Consider the following 23,362-nt stretch of genomic DNA (forward strand, 5'->3'; position numbering starts at 1 on the left):
TTACGAGGCATATAAAGGAAAGAGGTTAAAATAGCGGTGAAAGCAGGAAAGGAAAGGTCATGGGAGAGATTTGGACAAAAAATGACAAACAATTATAGGGAAAACCAAAAACTCTTCTACGGCGCATTAAAACAACTCGGACAAAAGAAAGAGCACATGATGCCGAATATAAAAGACAAGAATGGAAACGTACTAACAGAAGAAAAACAAATAATGGAAATATGGAGAGAACATTTCAAAGAGCTAACTCATGCAGACACGGACAACATAGGGGAGATACAAGAAAGGAATGAAAAACAACAATGAATGAATGATATCATGAATAGAGCAGAATTACCAAAGGACTGGAAGAAAGGCATTATACTACCAATACACAAAAAGGGAGACAAGAGAAACTGTAATAATTACCGAGGTATCACCATATGAAGTATCCCTGGGAAGGTATTCGCAAGAATAATAGAGACAAGAATAAAAACTCAAATAGAAACAACTATGGAAGACACACAGTGTGGATTCAGGAAAGACAGAAGCACGCAAGACCTAATATTCACATTAAGACAAGTAAGTGAGAAGGTAATCAAGAAGAATAGAGAGATACATATGTGCTTCATTGACCTGGAAAAGGCGTTTGACAGAATCTGAAGAAAGGGCGTATGGAAGACACTAAAAGAAAGGGGAGTCGACGGACACATAATAAAAGTAATAAAGGGTATGTACAAAAATAATACAAATACAATAAGAACCAATAACGAGGAATCCAGAGAATTTACTACAAGTCAAGGCGTCAAACAGGGATACGTGCTGAGTCCACTGCTATTCTCAGTGGTACTGGATGAAGCGATAAAGAAAGCCAAGAGAAGAATGAGAAAACTAACATTAGGATACTGGCAAATGAAACGGACTCAACTATCGGAGCTACTATTTGCAGACGACATGGTATTGATAGCAGAAAACAGAGAAGACTTACAGAACAATCTTGAAATCCTAGAAGAAGAACTATCAAACATAAATATGAAAATTAATACAGAGAAAACAAAAACAGTGATAATTTCAAATACGAGGAAGACACACGCAATAGAATTAGACGGGAAACAACTAGAGCAAGTGGAATATTTTAAATACCTAGGAGTAATAATCGAAGCAAATGGTAAACAAGACATGGAAATAAACGAGAGAATGGGACGAACAGGAAGCTTATTTAACGCTATGAAAACAACATTTTTGGGGAAAAAAGAGATACCGGAGAAAGTAAAAACGGCAGTCGTTAAATCAGTAGTTAGACCAACAATCATGTATAGCAGCGAGACATGGACATTGACGGGGAGACAAAAATCCAGAGTCAATGCTATGGAAATGAGGTTCCTGAGGAAAATAGCAAACAGAAAGAGGATAGACAAAATACGAAACGAAACAATTAGACAAAACCTAAAACTGGAACCAATCAATGAAAAAATAGTGGAGGGACAACTAAGATGGTTCGGGCACGTGTGTAGAATGTCGAACGAGATGCTTACAAAACGAGTGTTCGAAACGAGAGTGCAGGGGAAAAACAAAAGAGGAAAACCAAGAGTTATGTGGGTAGATGAAATCAGGAAAGAAGTCGATAAGAAGGGATTGACATTGGAAAGTGCAAGAAACCTAACGCAAGATCGGAAAGCATGGAGACTACAATGCCAAACTCAACTCCATCAGCCTTACACCTAAAGGTAGAAAGGCTTAGGACTAAGTAAGTAAGTAAGTAGGGTCCAGGTTTCAGGTTTGCTTACATTTAAAAGATCTTTCTTGATTCGCTTTGTGAAATTTGTTTCTCTAGTCTATGAATCCGCGATCTTTAGAGTTTGTATTTTGCATTCTGTGAATTGAGGACTCAAGGAATCCCTCTGTTATATCCCACTGTCAGCTTCAATGGGATCAGTTACTTGTTCTACTTTTGCTTTTATTTTGTTGTTCTGGTAGGTATTTTCGATCTTTTGATTATTCCTAGAGGTATCTTCTCTCTTGCGTAAAAGTGGTAATGTCCTTTAATTTGATCCTGTCAGATAACTTCTTAAGGTCCAAAGGGCAAACAGACTTCAATTTTTGTTTGCTTTTTATGTTGACTTGTGGTATATGAAGATGTACTCTTTTCACAGAAAATATGTAAAATGCTTAGAAGTAAAGTGACACCAAAAAGTGATATTTAAAAAAGTGTTACTTATGCCCTTTTCGAAGTGAGTGCGAGTGGTTCAATTGCTTTTTTGTACTAAAAATAATATATTCTGAAGACAAAATCAAAAATACGCTAGTTACCTGTTCAGGTCCCATTCCGGTGAAACAGAACATTCCTATTTGGTTTGTAATGTGCTCCCAGTTCCTGCTTGAACCTTCCTTCTTTAAGTTTTCCCTGAGTTTGCTACGGACTGAGATGATTCTGTCAGCCATTCCTTTTACTTCCGGCAACCTAAAAATGTGTTTGTTATATATCAAATTATGTACCTATTACAAAAATTCAAAATTTTTACATAATTTTTGAAAAACTTGGCTTAGATGAAATAAATATTCATCTATAGCTTTCATGAACAATTCTGCTCTTTTTAATACAATCTCATTTCGTACTTAATGCAATTTCCGCACCTCTCGAATCAATCAACATAATTGAGGGGCCCAGATGCTAAGGGGCACAAGTGATAAAATGGTTCAATTGAGAAAAACGAAGTCAAAGTTAAATTTACATAGTAAATTCTACAGCAAATTAATCACTTATAAACTTATTTAGAATTAATTTTATACCTTTTATTTATCTAATTGTAAAAGCTTTTGTAAAGTTAGTATTTATTTTCATTCAAAATATTTGAAATTTGGAAAAAAAAACGTTCGCATTTGTACCTCTATGCTTCAAATTTTGCACCTGTTTTCTTTGCCACTTAACTACCTTACGAATTTCTTAAATTCTTAAACTAAAATAAAAGAAAAATTACGTAAAAATTAAACATTTTTATTTATGAAAACTTACTTGGTACATTTTGTGTTATTATTTCACTTATTTTGAATACATTTTTAAGGTCTTGATTTGCAAAGATACTAAATAAATCACCAAAAATAATATCCAACACCTTAGCCAAGCCGCACACCAAAGAAACATGAAACGAAAAATGTGAAACATGAAACGAAAAACATGTTTCATGAAAAGAAAACACTGCTAAAAAAATCTCAAAGTCCGCCTACTAATGAAACGAGTGTGATTCATGCTCATGACACATTTTTATTTTCGGAGAGTCTCATAAATGGCCGGATATATATTTGTTTAGCAGTGGTTTATTTCCATGAAACGTAATTTACGTTTCATGTTTCTTTGATGTGCGGCCGGGCTTACAGGCAAAGAGATACAAATGAAGTTATACCTTGTTTGCCGCAAATCGTTTTTAAATATTTCGTAAGTAGTCAAACTAGAACCTGCGATATGTCGCCACCAGTAGTTTAATTCATCTGCATCTCTTTCCCACTAAATTGTTAATACTGTCTAGTATTATTTTGTGCACTTAACTCAGTTTACAATATTTTGTCACTTGTACCACTTAGCATCTGGGCCCCTCAATTGACTTTTTTACTTAGATCATGCAAACAATCAACATGTGACGAATTATTCTATTATTTGGAAACGAAAAATTATATCTATGCATCACACCCTAACCGCAGAAAATATGGAATTAACAGAACTGAATAACGGAAAAAAAGTCAGGACCATTTTTCCAACTATATGTAACAACTTAGGACAAAGAAAAGAGGTAAAATAAGACAAGAAAAAAATATATTCCCACCTCTACACATCCTGATACTTACACCTATACCCGAGAAGAAAACCCCCACAATACAAAAATCACTAGAAGAAAAGTGGGTCTCAAGCAATGCCCCAAGGAGAAGGCGTACCAAAGGGGATTATAGTCTTGGAGGAGTATGGGCCCACTGCCCCAATAGACCGAAGAACCACCCAACTCGTTGAAAGCTAAATGGACAAAGACAAACAAATATGAACAAAAAAGAAGGTAAATATAGGGGTAGGTGAGTCTATGAAGGATATAGACTGTTCAAAATTGGTCAAAACGTGATCGAAACTAAATTTGTTTAAACTGTAAAAGTTATCTCGCTGAAAACTTGGAATATTTGAGGTATTATACCGTATAACGAGTATATATATAATAAGGGTCGTTTTTTAGTTTTCATCCCTTTATTAGGGGGTGAATTACTTAGAAAATATCGTTATACAGGGTGTTTCATTAAGAATGTCCAATCGTTGAGTTGTAGATTCTAGACCTTAAAATATTAGGATTTAACCCAAATCACTTAAATAAAATGTGGCTCCTTACAGAGTTACAGGGTGTTTTATTTAAAAATTTAAAAACTATTTTTGCTCAGTCGTTTAAAACTTTTCGACGTATTCCCAAATTCTACGCCACTGGCGGAAATGCTATTTTAGCGCAATTTTTCGATTCTCCAATACTCTGTATGTATATAACATACACTTCATGCGCAACGATAAAGTCATCAGTTTTCAAGATATTTGAAGTTAAACATGTAACGGCACAGATATTTGATTAATGTATTGTGCCGCTTAATTTTAAACTTCAAATATCTCTAAAATCAATGATTTTATCGTTAAGACTGAAGAGTATATTATTCATTCATAATGAAAAAATCATAAGTTTTCGAGATATTTGAAATTAAAAATTCAGCAGCACAATATATTAATCAAAATATCTGTGCCGTTACCTACTTGTTTAAGTTCAAATATCTCGAAAACTAATGATTTTATCGTTAATAGTGAGGAGTATGTTATTTACATAGAGAGTATATTCTCTATTGAGGAATAGCACTACTTTATCAAAACTAAAATCTCTTTTCGTAACCCTAACAAATAACATATGTTTGACATACATATGTAAACAATACGTACGAGTGCAATTATTAATGCAGACCAAATGCGCGCGGCGCTCGATGCAAACTTATGCGCAATGTACTCAGTTGCGCACCTTTGCGCAGTTTGTCTTATATATCTTTTTATTCCTTACATTATAATCTTTCATTTAGTGAAGGATTTAATGTGGCACAATAAACGTAATACGCTGTCAAACATTAATTTTATAAAAAAATTGTATAGGTTTTTAGACAGCCGCTTATATCAAAATCAAAATCAAATTTCCGTGAAGCTAACTATGCTATTTTAATCTTTAAAGTATGTACTTTTATCTCAAATAATTACTTTTATATTAGCTATCCACATAAATGAAGTAATAATCAAATTAAAAGGCAGCCTCTGAGGATTTAAATTTGATGTATACAATTATATTGAATTTTGTACTTTTGATCATTAATACATCTGGCCCTAACAAACATAAAAAATCAATTTTTGCTGAGAAGTTGCATCATGAGTAGTACAAACAAACCCCTTAATTTCGGCATTCTCAGATTTATTTATTTTTTGTACTTACGATCACGTTTCCTTCAGTTTTGAACACTGTGCGGCGGCAATAGAGGAAGAGGAAGAAAGAGATAGCTGGAAGGAGAAAAATGACGAGCCAAAAGAAAAGAACAGCTTTTATACGGGAAAACGAGGACATAGGCGAAACAATGGACGAGAATGGCAGTGGAAAGGAAATGGGAGATAGTAATGTTGAGAGTGAATGGATAGAAGAAAGAAAAGGAAATCGCACGGTGCAGTCTCGAATATCATTACGACTACGCTGGAAGAATTCTGTATGACAGAGGCTGGAAGCCGGTTCTGCCCACCTTCTAGAACCGAGCTATGTTTCGAACATTTTGACTGCCCCTATTATTATTCTGTTTCAAAAATATTTTTACTTAAAACGGTATTGCTTTATGTAAGGTAAAATTTTTGAATATAGTTTAGTCCTAAAGCGAAACTCCAACTATTATTAATTAATAGCTGAGCATTAGATAGGACAATAGGTTATCAAATATAATACAAATATGGTAGAACAGACTCATCTCTTTATACTCTCTTTTTGGTCTATCTCATAACCCTGGTCTTTGCTCGTCTGGCTATGTCCTTCAATTTAGACCTCTCTTGTGCACTCCTCCTCCATTGTCTCACATTCACAGTTTTCAGGTCGTCTTTCACGTCATCGAGGATGATCGTCGTGATCATATTCGTATTCAGTGACCTCGAAAGCTCCCGAGTAACAAAATTGAACTCATTCCTATCGACATTTTCCGAGTTGGAAATGCATTTTCCTTATGCACAAAATGCAATTTTGATTTTACTACCATGAATTTTATTCACAAACTTTCATGACACTTTCCCGAATCGAATTCAAACCTGACATTTTAAACAATATACCAATTTCACTTACCACTGGCTTCTCAAAGTAGAGTCGCTTAAAATTTCGGCTACAATTCTGGCACCATGAAGAGGAGGGTTGGAGTACATGGGTCTGATAAGGATTTTAATTTGAGACATAACTCTATCAGCTTCCTCTTTGGAATTGGCGATGATGCTGAAAGCTCCGGCTCTTTCACCATACAGACCCATGTTCTTGGCAAAGCTTTGAGCGAGTGCTATCCTGTGGCCTTGTTCGACGAAATATCTAACCTAGAAATTAAATAGGACAATCAATACGATTTTGAGGAATGGATTAAGTACAATTGTATAGGAATATTTGAAACAGCGAAGGTCTCTTAGGTAACAAATCCAGGAGAGGAGACTTCAGTTGAACGCGTTGGTGCAAAGAGTAAACATCCATTTAAATGCACTGTGCACGAAATCGTTTTGCGACATTGCCAGATAAAATCGTCGAATAGTTGTTTATTTAGAATACATTTAATACACTTCTCCAAGAAATTAACCCACCACCTTAATAATTAGTGATTGTTAATGTCTCGAATTTCCTAAACCCGTTGTCCGATTTAAGTGATTTTTTTTTAATTATAGCCTTATTCTTTAACAATATCACTGTAATAATATTATCGCTAGACAGGTAAATTGTCATTGTATACCGGCTGTACCAATCAAACTGTGATTTTTTCTCAAAGTTCGCGTGACTCTATGGAATATTCTAGCATTTATAAAAACTGAAATTAAAACTATAGTCTCATGTTTTCTTAATATTCTATGTTTTATTCATTCGCTTGGATAATAAAAAAGTTAGTTACTTTAACAATTAGCATACTTTTTCATCAATACCAGGTGTTTTTAAATAAGTATGGCAAACTTTAAAGAGTAATTCTCCATGAAAAAATAACAGTTTGCTTTATAAACGAATGTTCGCAAATGCTTCGTTTCCGAGATAGGGGATGTTGAAATTTTTCTTACAAACTGACGATTTATTTATTGCTCTAAAATAGAGCTGCATTCCCTGAAAATCCCGATTCCCAGGAATTCTTACAAATTACCCGGAATTTTTTTAAATATTTTATTTTAAATTATGAGCGGAGATATTACTGACTCAAAATGAATAAATGATTCTGATAAACAATTATTATCTCTGTCTGCTTAATAATCATTTTAAATTATTCCACTTAAAATATTTATTTTTCAATTATATTTTAAACATACAGAATGTATCATATCCGTCAGCATAAACATTCTTTTGTTTATGCAACGATCTGATTCATTTGGAAGTATCCAGAATTATAACATAAATATTTATTTTGAATTAAAATTATGTTTATGAAGAATTAGTACATAGGAAATTTAATACGTTATTATATTGGTGCAAATCAGCTGACCGAACGTTTAACAAAATTACTCACTGCACTAAAAAGCATCAGACATACATCAACAGAAAGTCTGTTTTCAACTTCAGCAAATTTCTGTACAAAAAAAGAGCCACCCTGAAAGATCAAACACTCAACAATTTATGTTTTTTTGAAAACATATATCAAATATCAATAATAAAAACAACGAAAATTCAAATTAAACACAAATTTATATAAATAAAACAATTTTTTTTTTTTTGAACAGACGGGGTCGTGAATTGTAAGTTTTTTGAATTCCCTCTTGTCTTCTTCGCTTCAGCATCCATTTGGCTTGCAAATTTTAGAAGCCTTGGAGGTGTTACCAAGGAAATGGACCAATAAGTTTTCGATTTAAAAATCTTTTAGTAATATTTTAATATTTTCTAAATATTATTAATAATGCTATTAGGATCGAAAACTTGATCTTTTACAAATTTATATGTTTCTATTTTTGAAATTTCCTTTAAAATTTTGAAGTTCTCTAAACATTTTTAATTTGTAATCAAATTTATACGTCTTTATACTATGTAATTGCATTGAAAAATTAAAACAAAAAGAATTTCTTCTTTTTATTTTTAGATTTCCCGATTCCCGGGAATTCTCCGGAAATCCAAATTACCGACTCCTGATTCCCGGGAAATCAAAAGGGGCCGGGAAAATGGAGCTCTACTCTAAAACCGGCTATGATATGCAAATGAAATTTCTTGGGTTTTAAGATGTAGTTATTGCTCATTTTTTGATATACAATTAGGAATTTAATATTCACCATTGGCGCGCGTACGGGTAATATGACCCGTATGTGCGACAATGCTGAACATAAAATTTTTAATTGTATGTCAAAAAATGCACAATAACTACCTCTTACAACCCACCAAATTTCATTTGCACATCTCAACCGGTTTTATAGCAATAAATAAACCGTCAGTTTGCCAGAAAAATTTCAACACCCCGTATCTCGGAAACGAACCATTTGCAGACATACGTTTATAAAGCAAACAGTCATTATTTTTTCATGCAGAATTGACCCTTAAAGTTTGCTATACTTATTTAAAAACATCCTGTATTGATGAAAAACAAGGCTAGTTGTTAAAGTACATACCTAACTTTTTTATTACCCAACATAAGCGAATGAATAAAAAAACAGAATGTTAAGAAAACATGAGGCCATAGTTGGGTTTTAATTTCAGTATTTTATAAATGCTAGAATATTCCACAAAGTGACGCGAACACAAGGACAGCAGGTTTAGGAAGTTCGAGACATTAAAAATGACCAATTTTTAAGGTGGTGCGTTAATTCCTTGGAAAAGTGTATATTTTTAATAAACATGAATATTGCAAGTGCTGTGAAAAATAGGATATTAAGTGTATAATCCCGTGAAATTATGCACAATGTCTTAAAATTTACGCAGGAAGAAGCAGAAGGAAATTTTACTGTGGAACAGGCAACAAATAAAAAACCGAAAAACCTTAGAAAACCGATTGATCTGGCAACGTCGCGTAACTAAAGTTTTCGATCGGTCTGACCTTGGCGGTTCCAGATATTTTTTGTCAACTTTAACTTACTGCAAAAGCGTCATTGTCAACGCTTCCGGTAGCAAAACCTTGGTATGCCATGTCGAAGTATACAAAAAGATTCCTCTTCCTGATTACGTCAGACAGTTCTTTCCATTGTTCTTTGTTGGGGTCAACTCCGGTTGGGTTGTGTGCACAGGCGTGGAGAAGGATGATAGATTTTTCGGGGATTTTCTGAAATATCAAGATTATTATTAGATCAAAATCAAAGATTATTCCCATATTTTGTGTCATTTAGCTTAGTTTATGCATATCTTTAATAAGGTATTGAAAATATTGTTACGACAGTTCCGTAAGCTTTATTCCATATAGAAAAGTCCTTTAACAAAAAGGGTATCATCGAAATATCCCGAAAGTTCAGAAAATATACATAAACAGGAAGTTGACACTTCAAGTAGTAGTAATAATTGAGGTTTTGAATAGTTCTGTCATCCAGTTGAAGTTGTTATTAAGTATTGCAATATTGTTTGCTGTTTTCAATAAAAGTGATTATGAAGTGTAACATTGGTGACAGCGGTGGGATAAAAAAAAAGATGTTAAGTAATTGTTAATGGTTAATAAAAGATCTACAAAATTTGATAAAAAGCAAGGACAGATAAACCAAAGAATGCCAGAAGGTCCCCTAGATCGACATCCAGAAGCCCGTCACATAACCCTACTAGAAATACTAGTAAATATGGAGTTTGAAGTTGCTTCTTTGAAGGAACTAACCAAATGAGTAACTAGCGATTAGTAAAAATTAAATATAAAAGTTAAGAGAACAGGTGTCAATTTTGCAAGAAGAGTGTAAAGTATGTAACTCAAAATTACACAGTTCGATTCTTAAATACAAATGCTAGAAATTCGTGAAGGGAAGAATGTGTTAAATGAGAATGTACTTAACCAAAGACGTAATTCTACAGATGAATATAGTTAAACAGGAAGAAGATAATGATCAAACTTTCCTGGAAAACCTTAAAAGAACCGAAAGAAAGATAATGACATTGTTTATATAAGGAGAAAGTTGGTCAGCCCAGTAGGAAAATTTGTTTGATTCAAATTGAGACAGTCACCAGATGTCCCCACAATTTCTGTCAGGGTCGCAACGTCAAAATGCATAGACACCAAGTTGGATACGATCCTATTCATAACACCCCAACTCGCATACATATTAAGAAAAATAAATATATATGGAAGAATATATTTAAAAATTGAATTAATGATGTCATGCTACTATACATTATATTATACAGTATGGTGCAAATGAAAGGAATGAATTCGTTATTTCGTAATCCGGCGACTTTAAGGAAAAATCCCGAAACAGGTCGATTTTTATTTTTAAGTTATGATATTGTGGCATATATGGTATAGTAGTGACGTCATCCATCTGGGCGTGATGACGTAATCGATGATTTTTAAATGAGAATAGGGGTCGTGTGCTAGGTCATTCAAAAGGTTCTTCAATTCTCTATTCAGTAATATAAACATTTACATAATTATTTATACAGGGTGTCCAAAAAAATTTTTATTTAAATTATTAAAAAAAGAAGAATGTAATTTATTTAATTCAAAATACATTTTACTGTTACCCAAAAACTAAAAATGTTTATTTCACAAATAAACATTGCTTTTCGATTAAATTCAATGTTCAAGCCAGCTCCCGCCAGCCACCTGCCTATTGGAAGTTTGAACATTTAATTTAAGCGAAAAGCAATGTATATTTGTGAAATAAACTTTGTTTTCTGATTTGTGAAAGCAGTGAATTGTATTTTGAATTAAATAAATTACATACATTCTTCTTTTTTTGTCAAATAATTTAATTTAATAAAAATTTGTTGGATACCCTGTATAAATAATTATGTAATGTAAATGTTTATATTACTGAATAGAGAATTGAAGAACCTTTCAAATGAGCTAGCACACGACCCCTATTCTCATTTAAAAAAATCATCGATAACTTAAAAATGAAAATCGACGTGTTTCGGGATTTTTCCTTAAAGTCGCCGGTTACGAAATAACGAATTTATTCCTTTCATGTGCACCATAGTGTACCTATAATAGCATGGCATCATTAATTCAATTTCTAAATATATTCTTCCATATATAGGGTGTCCCAAAAGTAGTGGAACAGTCGAATATTTCGCGAACTAAACATCGGATCGAAAAACTGAAAAATAGGTGTTCAATCATTTTCAAAAATCTATCCAATGACACCAAACACCAACCCTCACTACACCCCCTGGAGGTGGGGTGGGGGGTAACTTTAAAATCTCAAATCGAAACCCCTAGATTTTCTTGCAGATTTGGATTCGTTACGTAAAAGTAAGCAACTTTTATTCAAGACATTTTTTCGAACTGTGGATAGATGGCGCTATAATTGGGAAAAACGATTTATCCTGATACCATAGGTAAATTATAGAAACGGTCTAATATCTCGAGAAATACACTTCCAAAGGAGAAACCAAAAAAACAGGTTTTTAATATTTTTCGAAAACCTATCGATAAACACCAAAAATGACCCTCCAACCCACCCCCTGGAGACGGGGTGGGGGTAAATTTAAAATCTTAAATAGCAATCCCCACTTTTTATTGCAGATTCGAATTCGTCATGAAAAATTAAGCTACATTTATTCGAAACATTTTTTAAAATTGCTGATAGATGGCGCTAATAAATCGTATTTTCCAATTAAAGCGCCATCTATCAACAATTCTAAAAAATGTTTCGAATAAATGTTGCTTAGTTTTTCATGACGAATCCGAATCTGTAATAAAAAGTGGGGGTTGCTATTTAAGATTTTAAAGTTACCCCCCACCCCACTTCCAGGGGGTGAGTTGGAGGGTCATGTTTAGCGTTATTCGATAGGTTTTCGAAAAGTATTAAAAACCTTTTTTTTGGTTTCTCATTTGGAAGTGTATTTCTCGAGATATTAGACCGTTTCTATAATTTACCTATGGTATCAGGATAAATCGTTTTTCTCAATTATAGCGCCATCTATCCACAGTTCGAAAAAATTTCTTGAATGAAAGTTGCTTACTTTTACGTAACGAATCTAAATCTGCAAGAAAACCTAGGGGTTTCCATTTGAGATTTTAAAGTTGCCCTCCACCCCACCTCCAGGGTGTGTAGTGGGGGTTGGTGTTTGGTGTCATTGGATAGATTTTTGAAAATTTTTGAACACGTATTTTTCAGTTTTTTGATCCGATGTTTAGTTCGCGAGATATTCGACCGTTCCACTACTTTTGGGACACTCTGTATATATATTTTTCTTAATATGTATGCGAGTTGGGGTGTTACGAATAGGATCGTATCCAACTTGGTGTCTATGCATTTTGACGTTGCGACCCTGACAGAAATTGTGGGGACATCTGGTGACTGTCTCAATTTGAATCAAACATATTTACCTATTGAGCTGACCAACTATCCCTATATAAACAATGATAATGATTTAAAAATCATACGAGAATGGCTTAAAAATGTAAGCTCTATTTGGAAGGAAATAACCCCATATAGTGGGACTATAAAGATGTACTAGGCTCAATGGGAATTTCTGTATCTTTCCAATGATCTATTATATCAGAAGTGGGAAAGTCCCGATAAAATACATACAGTTTAACAATTTGTGTGTTGTAAGAAGTGCATGGAACACTTGCCAGATTTCGTGCCAGATTTTACTGGATCAATAATTGTCACTGATATGTTAAATTTGATTAGGAAGGTGCCAGTACTGACAGGTAATCTTCAATCATATTAGTTTTTCTGATTGAATTATCACTCTTGGTTATTGTCCAAACAGGACAGATTGCAAATCCTTAAGTACTTGGAAATAAACTGAAATTTTATTAAATTATTTTTGATAAATTAATAATCCAAGTGACAAAGCAAAGCAAAATTTATTCGAGATATTCCAGGTCATAAACTCTAGAGATAACTGTACTGCAGCAATAAATGTGTCTCAAAAATATTTTTACTTAAAACATGATTATTTTATGTAAGGTAAAATTTTTGATATTTTTGTAGTCCTAAAGCGAAACTACAACTAATATTAATTAATAGCTGAGCATTAGGTAGGACAATAAGGTCTATCTTGATATACATTGAATTATTTGAGTTGTGGGTGTTTAGAAGAATTCTGAAAATATTGTGGACATAACACCTCACAGTTAAAGTTTTGAGAAAAATGAATAAAGTGGTAATCTTGAATACAATCAAAATAAGAAAATTGGAGTATCTTAGACATATTACACGTAAAGAGAGATACTCCAACTGATTATGCAGAGAAATATCCAAGAAAAGAGAATCATAGGGAATCACAGAATATCATGGCTGCACAACCTGAAAGAGTTTTATAAATGTACATCAAATGAATTTTTCAAAGCTAAATTCAAATTCGAATAGCTATGATCATTGCCAACCTCCGTCGCGAAGAAAAGATTTTTCATTTGATATTATTGCTGTCCAAAGTATTTTCAAGATTAGATGATAAACCAACATCTCAAAGGCTTCTAGTTTATTTAAGCTCACAGCTCATTATTAATAAATATATAATTAGTACATTCTTTCACGGTTTTTGCTGTAAATTTTAAAGAACCGCTTGGATTGACATGAAATTTGGCACACGCATAGCTAACATGTCAAAGAAAAAAAGTGATATGGTGCCGATGTGTGCTTTTGCCCTAGGGGTGAATTTCACCTAATCTCGGGGTTGAAAAAATATATGTCCAAGATAAGTCCCGAAATGGATAAACTGACTAATTTTAAGCAACTTTTGTTCTATAGAGTTTTTTACCAAATCAATACTTTTCGAGTTATTTGCAAGTGAATATGTTCATTTTTCAACAAAATAACCAGGTTTTTAGACGGATTTTCGCAAATAACTCAAAACGTAAGCATTTTGTCAAAAAAAATATTCTTAGCAAAACTATAGCCTATAAAAAAGTGAAAAAAACGGTGTATATATTAGGTCTCTATACCTATCAAAAACAGAGTTATAGCTAATGAAACATAGGTTCATATTCAAAAAATTCCAAATAGAAAATAAAGTTAATCCCTTTTGTTTTGGCAAAAAAAAAATCAGGAAGATCACCCCCAATTAGCAACTTAAACGAAATTAATCGTTACCGCTTCACAAGTTACTTTACTTATGTTGTGTTTATATGACCTGTAAAGCGTCGTTTAAACACAATGATAAGTCACAGCAACTAGTTGTGATGACAAGTTGAAACGCTGTTTAGACGCTGCGATTCAATGCGATACCACCTTCAACCCAACTCCAACTTTGATAAGTTGTGCGATACACCGTTTACACACAATGATAAGTTGCAACAACTCGATTGACCTTGATAAGTTGTTTGATTTATCGCTGTGTTTAAACGACCCTTCATCAAAGTTTCATCGATTCAAAGTGCTTATTTTTGAAAAAAATTGGTTTAAAATAAAATTTTTAAAAATTTTAATTTTGAAAAAATGCTTTTTTTCAAAATAACTTAAAAATTGTTAGAGATACCAAAAATCTTAAACAATAAAAAAAGTCGGCTTTACTTTTCTGAATATTTTGTATTTTTTGTTTTTCTGTAAGACAAAAATTGGTTAAGATTCGGTGTTTCCAAATTTGCATACACTCGTGATAAGTGACTCGTTCAAGCCCTTTTAACTACAGCTCTTTTAAAAATAAGCACTTTGAACCGATGAAACTTACAGATCATATGATCAATACATACGAGAGTAAAAAACTTGTGAAGTGGTAAAAATTAAGTTCATTTGAAATGCTAATTAGGGGGTGATTTTCCCGATTTCTTACCAAAAAAGGGACCAACTTTATTTTGAGCGTAACTTGTTTACTTTTGATGCTAAAAAATTAAAAAAAAAACAAAAATAAGCATTTTTAAACACTTTAAAAAAGTTAAAATAAGCTTTCCCCAAAAAAGTGCTTCGTTTTTTAGTTATGGCACGTTAAAATATTCGATTTGGAATTTGACGAGAATGAACCCATTTTTCATTAGCTATAACTCTGCTTCTACTAGGTATAGTGACCTAATATATACACCATGTTTTTCACTTTTTTACGTGCTATATTTTTGATGAGAATTTTTTTTTCGACCAAATACTACCTACTTTTTGAGTTATTTACGAAAAACCGTCTGAAAACTTAGTTATTTTGTAGAAACATTAACATGTTTACTCGCAAATAACTCGAAAAGTATTAACTTGGTGAAAAAACTTTATAGAACAAAAGTTGCTTAGAATTAGTCATTTTATCCATTCCCGGACTTATTTCGAACATATATTTTTCACCCTCAACAGGGGGTGAAACTCACCCCTAGGGCAAAAGCACACATCGGCACAATATCACTTTTTTTCTTTGACTTTTTAGCTATGTGTACCTATGCCAAGTTTAATGTCAATCCAAGCGGTTGTTTAAAATTTAGAGGTTTTGCAATATTTTACCTTTAAAGAACGTACTAAATGCATAATTAAAAAATACTATATTGGTGTTTTAAACTCTAGCTTGAAATTTTCTACAAAATTCAAAATCTTTTATTTTAAAAGCAATTTCCATGGTGGAAATCAAAATTTCAATAAATCATCTTCAATCCTGCAATTTTAAATCTTTAGTGAATCACGTCACAAGATAATATTAGAACAAATTCTGCATTATAATAATTATTTGATAAATGTTTATCAAAGAACAGCTTTATGTTTCTAAGTACAAAATAACATTTAATTTTAAGATTATTTTCAGTTCATCTAGATTAAATTATTATTAAATCAAGGACAAAAAAGCAACATAATCCTTTTAACTTATTTTTATCACGGATTGATAAGAAATAAAATAAAATTTTAAATACTGTAGAAATAAACCTACATTTTGTTGAAAACAGTTCAATGTCAATAGAAATATTAAAAGTTCATTAATATTAAGGTTGCATAAGATCAGCTAACAGGTGTAAATCCTTGAAACTGCAAATTATTTGATTCTTTTGTAATTAAACACATGTGTTGTAGTTAAACTGTTATTTATTGTTTTAGGTATTTAAACTGTAGATAGTTTAAATTTAGAATTTTGATATTTCAATCATTATGTAACTTTATAATTCATAAATGAAAAGAAATATGATAAAATAAAAAAGAAAAGGTTGTTTAACATGTAGTTCAGGCTGCTTCTGTTCTAAAACACACTCATTTGGTATATGATCCTATTTTTTTTTGCTTTAATTGATTTGAAACATTATTAGAAATAATGATTTCACTATGATGCGCGGACATTTCAAAAGGTGGGCTAATTTTTTTATTAAACAATTTGTGAAAAAAATTAATTTTTTTCTCCTTTTCGTTGCTATATATATTTTAGAAAAAATTTGTGAATACAAAAAGTTTCGAAATTAAATTTCCTACAAGACAGAATTTATTGCAAATTGAATAAGTAATAATATGCTAATTTTGCAAAATTAATAAAAACCATTAAAATCATGGTAAAAATCAATGTTTTTTTGAATAATCTTTTTTAGGTATTTAAAAGCCACATAGAAACTTCAAAATTTATTCCAGAAAATATTTTTAATACATAAAAACACTACACAAAATTTCGGCACAATCAATCAAGTAGTTTTCGCAAAATAATTTTGTAATCTAAATTTTTCAAATTTATGCAGAGCCAACACAAAAAGTTTTAAATACTTGGAATTTTTTATGCAGCGTGTCTACTTAAGTTGGAAACATATGGGAAACTTTTTTGTTATTCATTTTACGAAAAAAAGTTATTCTTTATAAAAAGTTCTGCATGCTCTAAAACCTAAGATTCAATCATCAGATATCAAATTTTGTCAATATTATACGAGGTATGTCAAAAAATATGAACTTCATTCAAGAGTAAAGTACCTTTATTTCTCTCAATATCGAAAATTCTTATTATGAAAAGTTGTTTGGAAATAAAACTAAGATCAAATATGCAATTACATGCTTCTAATTGGAAAAAAATATTTTCCAAATTTTTCTCAAATTTATTGATACTAACTTCGTTTTTATTTATTACACATACGTAAACTCTTTCATAATTACTTTTATGAAAAAAAGGTATTCTTTATAAAAAGCTCTGTATGTCCTAAGACCGAAGATGCAACCGTCAGATATCACATTTTATTAATTTTATACGGGGTATGTCAAAAAATATGAATTTCGCTCAAGAGTAAAGTACCTATATTTTTCACATTATTGAAAACAGTTATTAAAAAAGTTGTTTTGAATTAAAAACTATATTTCAATATGCAATTACATTCTTCTAATTGAAATATTGTGAAATATAAAGGTACTATAATCTTGAGCGAATTTCATATTTTTTGACACACCTCGTATAAAATTAATAAAAGTTGATATATCATGGTTGTGTCTTAGATTTTAGACCATGCAAAGCTTTTTATGAAGAATAACTTTTTTTCGTAAAATGAATAATAAACGAGTTATCATATTTGTAATAATTAAAAACGATGTTGGGTATCCATTTTGAGAAAAAAATTTTAATTTTTTTTTAATTAGAAGCATGTAATTGCATATTTGATCTTATTTTTTAATTCCAAACAACTTTTTATCATAAGAATTTTCGATATTGAGAGAAATAAAGGTACTTTACCCTTGACCGAAATTCATATTTTTTGACATACCTCGTATAATATTGAGAAAATTTGATATCTGATGATTGGATCTTAGGTTTTGGGGCATGCAGAACTTTTTATAAAGAATAACTTTTTTTCGTAAAATTAATAATAAAAAAGTTTCCCATATGTTTCCAACTTAAGTAGACACGCTGTATATAAGGGCATTCAAGCATTCCAATAAAATTCGAATCATTAAAATCCGTTGAACTTTAGGAAAATAGTTTTAAATAGGGTCCAATTCACTAGAAGAAGAAAAGTAATACAAATATGATGATAGGTTCATAAAATCCATGAAAACATCAGAAAAATAGGGCTATGATTTGACAGAACCAAAAAATTGAGAAAAAAGAGTTCACCAATTAGTAGATATGGTTATAGTACACAGTTACTTAAAAATACTTACAGAAATATCCTCTATGGTGCCTTGGAAGTCCAATCCACAGGTTTTAGCATCATAATATCTGTAAGTCTTAACTTCTAATCCTGAGTGTTTGAAGATGGGGTTGTGGTTTCCCCATGAGGGGGCTGGCAGGTAGATTATTTTGTTTCCAGGGAAAAAGCTGTTCAAATAAGCACCTCCTATCCTGAGGGAACCGGTTCCAGAGATACCTTGTACAGTGGCGTTCATACCATCTTTCAAAACTGATGAGTTTTCACCAAGAGCGAGCTCTATGCTTCTTTTACAGAATTCAGCTACACCAGAAATTGGGGCATATTCCTTGTCCAAACCTTTAGCTTTTATCTTTTCTTCAGCTGCACGGACGGATGGTAAAACATATGGTTTTCCGTTATCATCTCTGTAAGCTCCTACACCCAAGTTGATTTTGTTTGGGTTGTTATCTTTTTTGAAGGCTTCAGTTACTCCTAGGATTACATCAGGGGGTCCCATTTGAACACCAGACCACCAAGAACTTGAAAAAAAAAGTAAGAATGTGGCATATTGATACAATAATGAAAGGAACATAAACAAAATTAATGTAAGCAACTTTATGTTACATTTTATGAATTAAGTGGATAAAATAGGAATGTAGAAAAGAATATAAGTCACAGTAGGGATAGCTCAGGGTGGAGAATATACTGAGAGTGAATTTAAAATCTGAAAACAAAAGTAGGTATAGAGAGCTAAGTAAAGTAAGGTAGCTGAGGTAGTTTTCTTGTAAGATAAACCAACTAACACACTGTAATTATTGATGCTCCAAAGTTACAATGTTACAATACAGATGAATGGAAAGAAGGGGTTATTGTACCAATCCACAACAAAAGAAAAAAAGCAATATATTAACTACTGGGTAACTGGGGAATCATGCTTCTAAACACCACCTACAAAGTCCTTGCAAATATCCTGCTAGAAAGAACCAAAACATGCCCAAAACATGATTTAAACTGAACTGCCCTACTATTGTCCAGATATTCACAATAAAACAGATAATGGAAAAATGTGTGAGTTTGAAGTAGAAGCAATAACGTGCCTTTCCAACTAGCCAATTTGATATGGATATGTATATAGTCTGGGCTGATTATCGGAGAATAGGCCATTTTTGGGAAAAGTTATTTACCAGCAATTTTATTGCTGGAATCGAATCTTATGATTGTATATATTAATAATATAGATATGCAAAGTCCGCAGACAGTGTGCTACTTTTTTTATAAACAAAATGACGCCCGAAAATCGTGTTTTTTTTTTCATTTTTGCTCTATAACTCCAAAGATTTTAACTTAAGACCAAAAACACTCAAATAAAAATTCACCGCAATTAAATTCTGCATAGAGACGTGTTTTTTTCGATTTACTTCGACGAAAACTCTCCCCGGAAAAAGCGGGTTTTTCCAACAAAATCTTTAATTTTCAACTAAACTTTTAGATAAGTAGTTGTTAATCAATAATTAAATAACTTGGTAACGTAAAAGCCCTTTCCGTATATATTATAATTCCAGAAGCCGATGGAAATTGAATGAACAGTTTAGCAACAATTGAAATGTTAATTAAAAATTTATGGTCGCTATAATAACGACAATAATTACGACGCATAAGAATAACTATGATTTTTTCATAAAAAGACACTATACCTATCTAATGTACGTTACAGAATTGAAATTGGACTATTTAAGCGGCCTCAGGAATATTTTAAAATTATAAACAATTGTTTGGCTTATAAACAAACGGAATATCTCGGGAAATATTAAACTAAATTAAATTGTGAAAACGGTATTCGAAAGTCAGAGATAGGACGCTTCTTTTAAAAGAAAAAACGTTTAATTATGACGAGTGGTTCCTGAGATACAACCGGTCAAAGTTGACCGAAATTTAAGGCAAAGATATAAACAATAGGATCATAATTTTCAAACCATCACCTTTTTATTTTTGTTCTCTTTCTCCACACTAATTTTCATATCTTTAAAATCCTCATAACATATATTATTATAATAAAAACTATCGATAATACGTGTGAAAATTGCCAAAAATAGCAAAATTCCAATCAAAAATTAGGTTGGAGAAAATGTAACCCTCAAAGTTCAAAATCGGTGTACGTTAAAAAAATGCATTTTCTCGGCTTCCCATGGAGCAATTTCCTTCATTCTTTTTTTGTTCCCAAGTAACTCGAGTAGAGCCATCGAACTAACGCATTATTAAATGTCAAACTTGCTTTTGTTTTGTTATAAAAAATTAATTTATTTATTATAACACAATATTTTAATTTGTTTAAATAAACATTGTTTAAATAATTATACAGCTTTCAAATGAGAATATTCATGTTTTTAACTTTAACAGGTACACTTGTAGTAAGTTTATCTAAAAAAAGCCTACAACTGGAAAAAATACGTAATTTTCTGTTCTTATAAATAAATTAATATATTATAACAAAACAAAAGCAAGTTTGACATTTAATAATGCGTTAGTTCGATGGCTCTGCTCGAGTTACTTCGGAACAAAAAAAGAATGAAGGAAATTGCTCCATGGGAAGCCGAGAAAATGCATTTTGTTAACGTATACCGATTTTGAACTTTGAGGGTTACATTTTCTCCAACCTAATTTTTGATTGGAATTTTGCTATTTTTGGCAATTTTCACTCGTAATATCGATAATTTTTATTATAATAATATATGTTATGAGGACTTTAAAGATATGAAAATTGGTGTGGAGAAAGAGGACAAAAATAAAAAGGTGATGGTTTGAAAAGTATGATCGTATTGTTTATATCTTTGCCGTAAATTTCGGTCAACTTTGACCGGTTGTATCTCAGGAACCACTCGTCATAATTAAACGTTTTTTCTTTTAAAAGAAGCGTCCTGTCTCTGTCTTTCGAATACCGTTTTCACAATTTAATTTAGTTTAATATTTCCCGAGATATTCTATTTGTTTATAAACCAAAAAATTGTTTATAATTTTAAAATATTCCTGAGGCCGCTTAAATAGTCCAATTTCAATTCTGTAAAGTACATTAGATAGGTATAGTGTGTTTTTATGAAAAAATCATAGTTATTCTTATGCATCATATAATTATTGTCGTTATTATAGCGACCGTAAATTTTTAATTAACATTTTAATTGTTGCTAAACTGTTCATTCAATTTTTATAGACTTCTGGAATTATAATATATACGGAAAGGGCTTTTACGTTACCAAGTTATTTAATTATTGATTAACAACTACTTATCTAAAAGTTTAGTTGAAAATTAAAGATTTTGTTGGAAAAACCCGCTTTTTCCGGGGAAAGTTTTCGTCGAAGTATATCGAAAAAAACACGTCTCTATGCAGAATTTAATTGCGGCGAATGTTTATTTGGGTGTTTTTGGTCTTAAGTTAAAATCTTTGGCGTTATAGAGCAAAAATTGAAAAAAACACGATTTTCGGGCGCCATTTTGTTTATAAAAAAGTAGCACACTATCTGCGGACTTTGCATATCTATAATATTAATACATACAATAATAAGATTCGATTCCAGCAATAAAATTGCTGGTAAATAACTTTTCCTTGTATTTTGCTAATTAGCCCAGAGTAATAGAAGGATTATCATGTAAGGTAAAAGTTGGCCAAAAATACTAGGAGACATTTGAAATAAATAAAGGGCTAAAGCTAAAACAGGGAGATGTACTTCCACTGCAACTCTTCAACTTAGCTGTGGAGTACATAATCAGAAGTGCAAGAATTTAAAAACAGACTACAGTATTTCATCATGAATGACTGAACTTACTGTAGTCATTTACAGATAATATTGATCTAATAAAAAACACCAGCTTAAGGATAAAACAGACTTTCGTCAGGTTCGAGAAGGAAGAAGAAAAGATGGGGCTCCTAATCAATGAAAACAAAACTAAATATACATGTATATGAGCCACAATAACTGAAACAAAGATAGAATCAGATGTAAGATCACCATCAATGACGTTAACTTTGAGCATATCAGAGAATTTAAGTATCTTGGAACAACAATAACTGGAGACAATAACGAATCACAAGAAATGAACAATAGGTGGCAAAGATGTCTTTATGCCCTTCAAAACCATATAAAATCGAAACAACTAACAAGACATACAAAGATACAACTATATAAAACAAGCATACGACGTGAAGTGATGCATAGTAGTGAAACATGAACAATAACAAAGAAATAAAAACGAAAAGCGACTATATTTTTCTTTGGGCCTATGTTTAATAAAGCAGCAGTTCAATATATAGTCCTGTCGGGGGGTCCAACGGCCTCCTTTATTCAGATGGACTGACCCAAGTTTTTTTTATGTATTTTGACCCGACGAATTTTTTGGGTAACATTAAATCCAGATGTTGATAAGATTGTTATAAACAAAGAACTTGAGGAATTACATAACAGCGATTTCTCGCCAAACAAAACATTCTTTTGAGTCATTCTAAGCAGAAAATGTTCTTACAAGTTTTTTCGTAGGATGCATAGTTTTCGGGATAACCGCGGTTGAACTTTAAAAAAATCTAAACATTGCAATTTTTGAACCAGAATAACTTTTAATTTGATTAAAAAAGAAAATAGCAATTCTGCTTACCGTATTTGAAAGTTCAAGTAAAATTATATCGGTTTTGATTAATTGCAATGCTAAAAATTTATTTTTTTATTGTTAAACTAAGCTATAAACACATAGTGTTTCCCGTGGACAATACATGCGTTTTAATGCATGCTACGTAGAAATTGTCTCGCTTGTACTTGTACCTACTCTACCTACTCGTTCGATTTTAAATGGGAGATCATTGAAAACTACACTCAATATAGCTTTGTTTAACAATAAAAATAAATTTTTAGCAATGCAAATAATCAAAACCTATATAATTTGACTTGAACTTTCAAATGCGATAAGCAGAATTGCTATTTTCTTTTTTAATCAAAAGTTATTCGGGTTCAAAAATTGCAATTTTTCGATTTTTTTAAAGTTCAACCGCGTTTATCTTGAAAACTATGCATCCTA

At 31.7% G+C, this 23,362-nt stretch overlaps 1 protein-coding gene across 1 annotated transcript in view; it reads right to left on the bottom strand.

Moving 5' to 3' along the window:
- Positions 1-23,362, bottom strand: part of LOC114326990 (aspartate aminotransferase, mitochondrial) — a 32,010-nt gene that overhangs the window by 7,313 nt on the left and 1,335 nt on the right. Inside the window, exons 2-5 of the mRNA XM_028275482.2 lie at positions 18,335-18,842; positions 9,295-9,477; positions 6,348-6,586; positions 2,290-2,440 (exon numbers count right to left, since the gene is read on the bottom strand). Coding sequence (XP_028131283.1) covers positions 2,290-2,440; positions 6,348-6,586; positions 9,295-9,477; positions 18,335-18,842 — 1,081 coding nt within the window. The remainder of the gene's footprint in view (positions 1-2,289; positions 2,441-6,347; positions 6,587-9,294; positions 9,478-18,334; positions 18,843-23,362) is intronic.

This window comes from Diabrotica virgifera, chromosome 6 (genome assembly GCF_917563875.1).
Source record: "Diabrotica virgifera virgifera chromosome 6, PGI_DIABVI_V3a".
NCBI lineage: Eukaryota > Metazoa > Arthropoda > Insecta > Coleoptera > Chrysomelidae > Diabrotica > Diabrotica virgifera.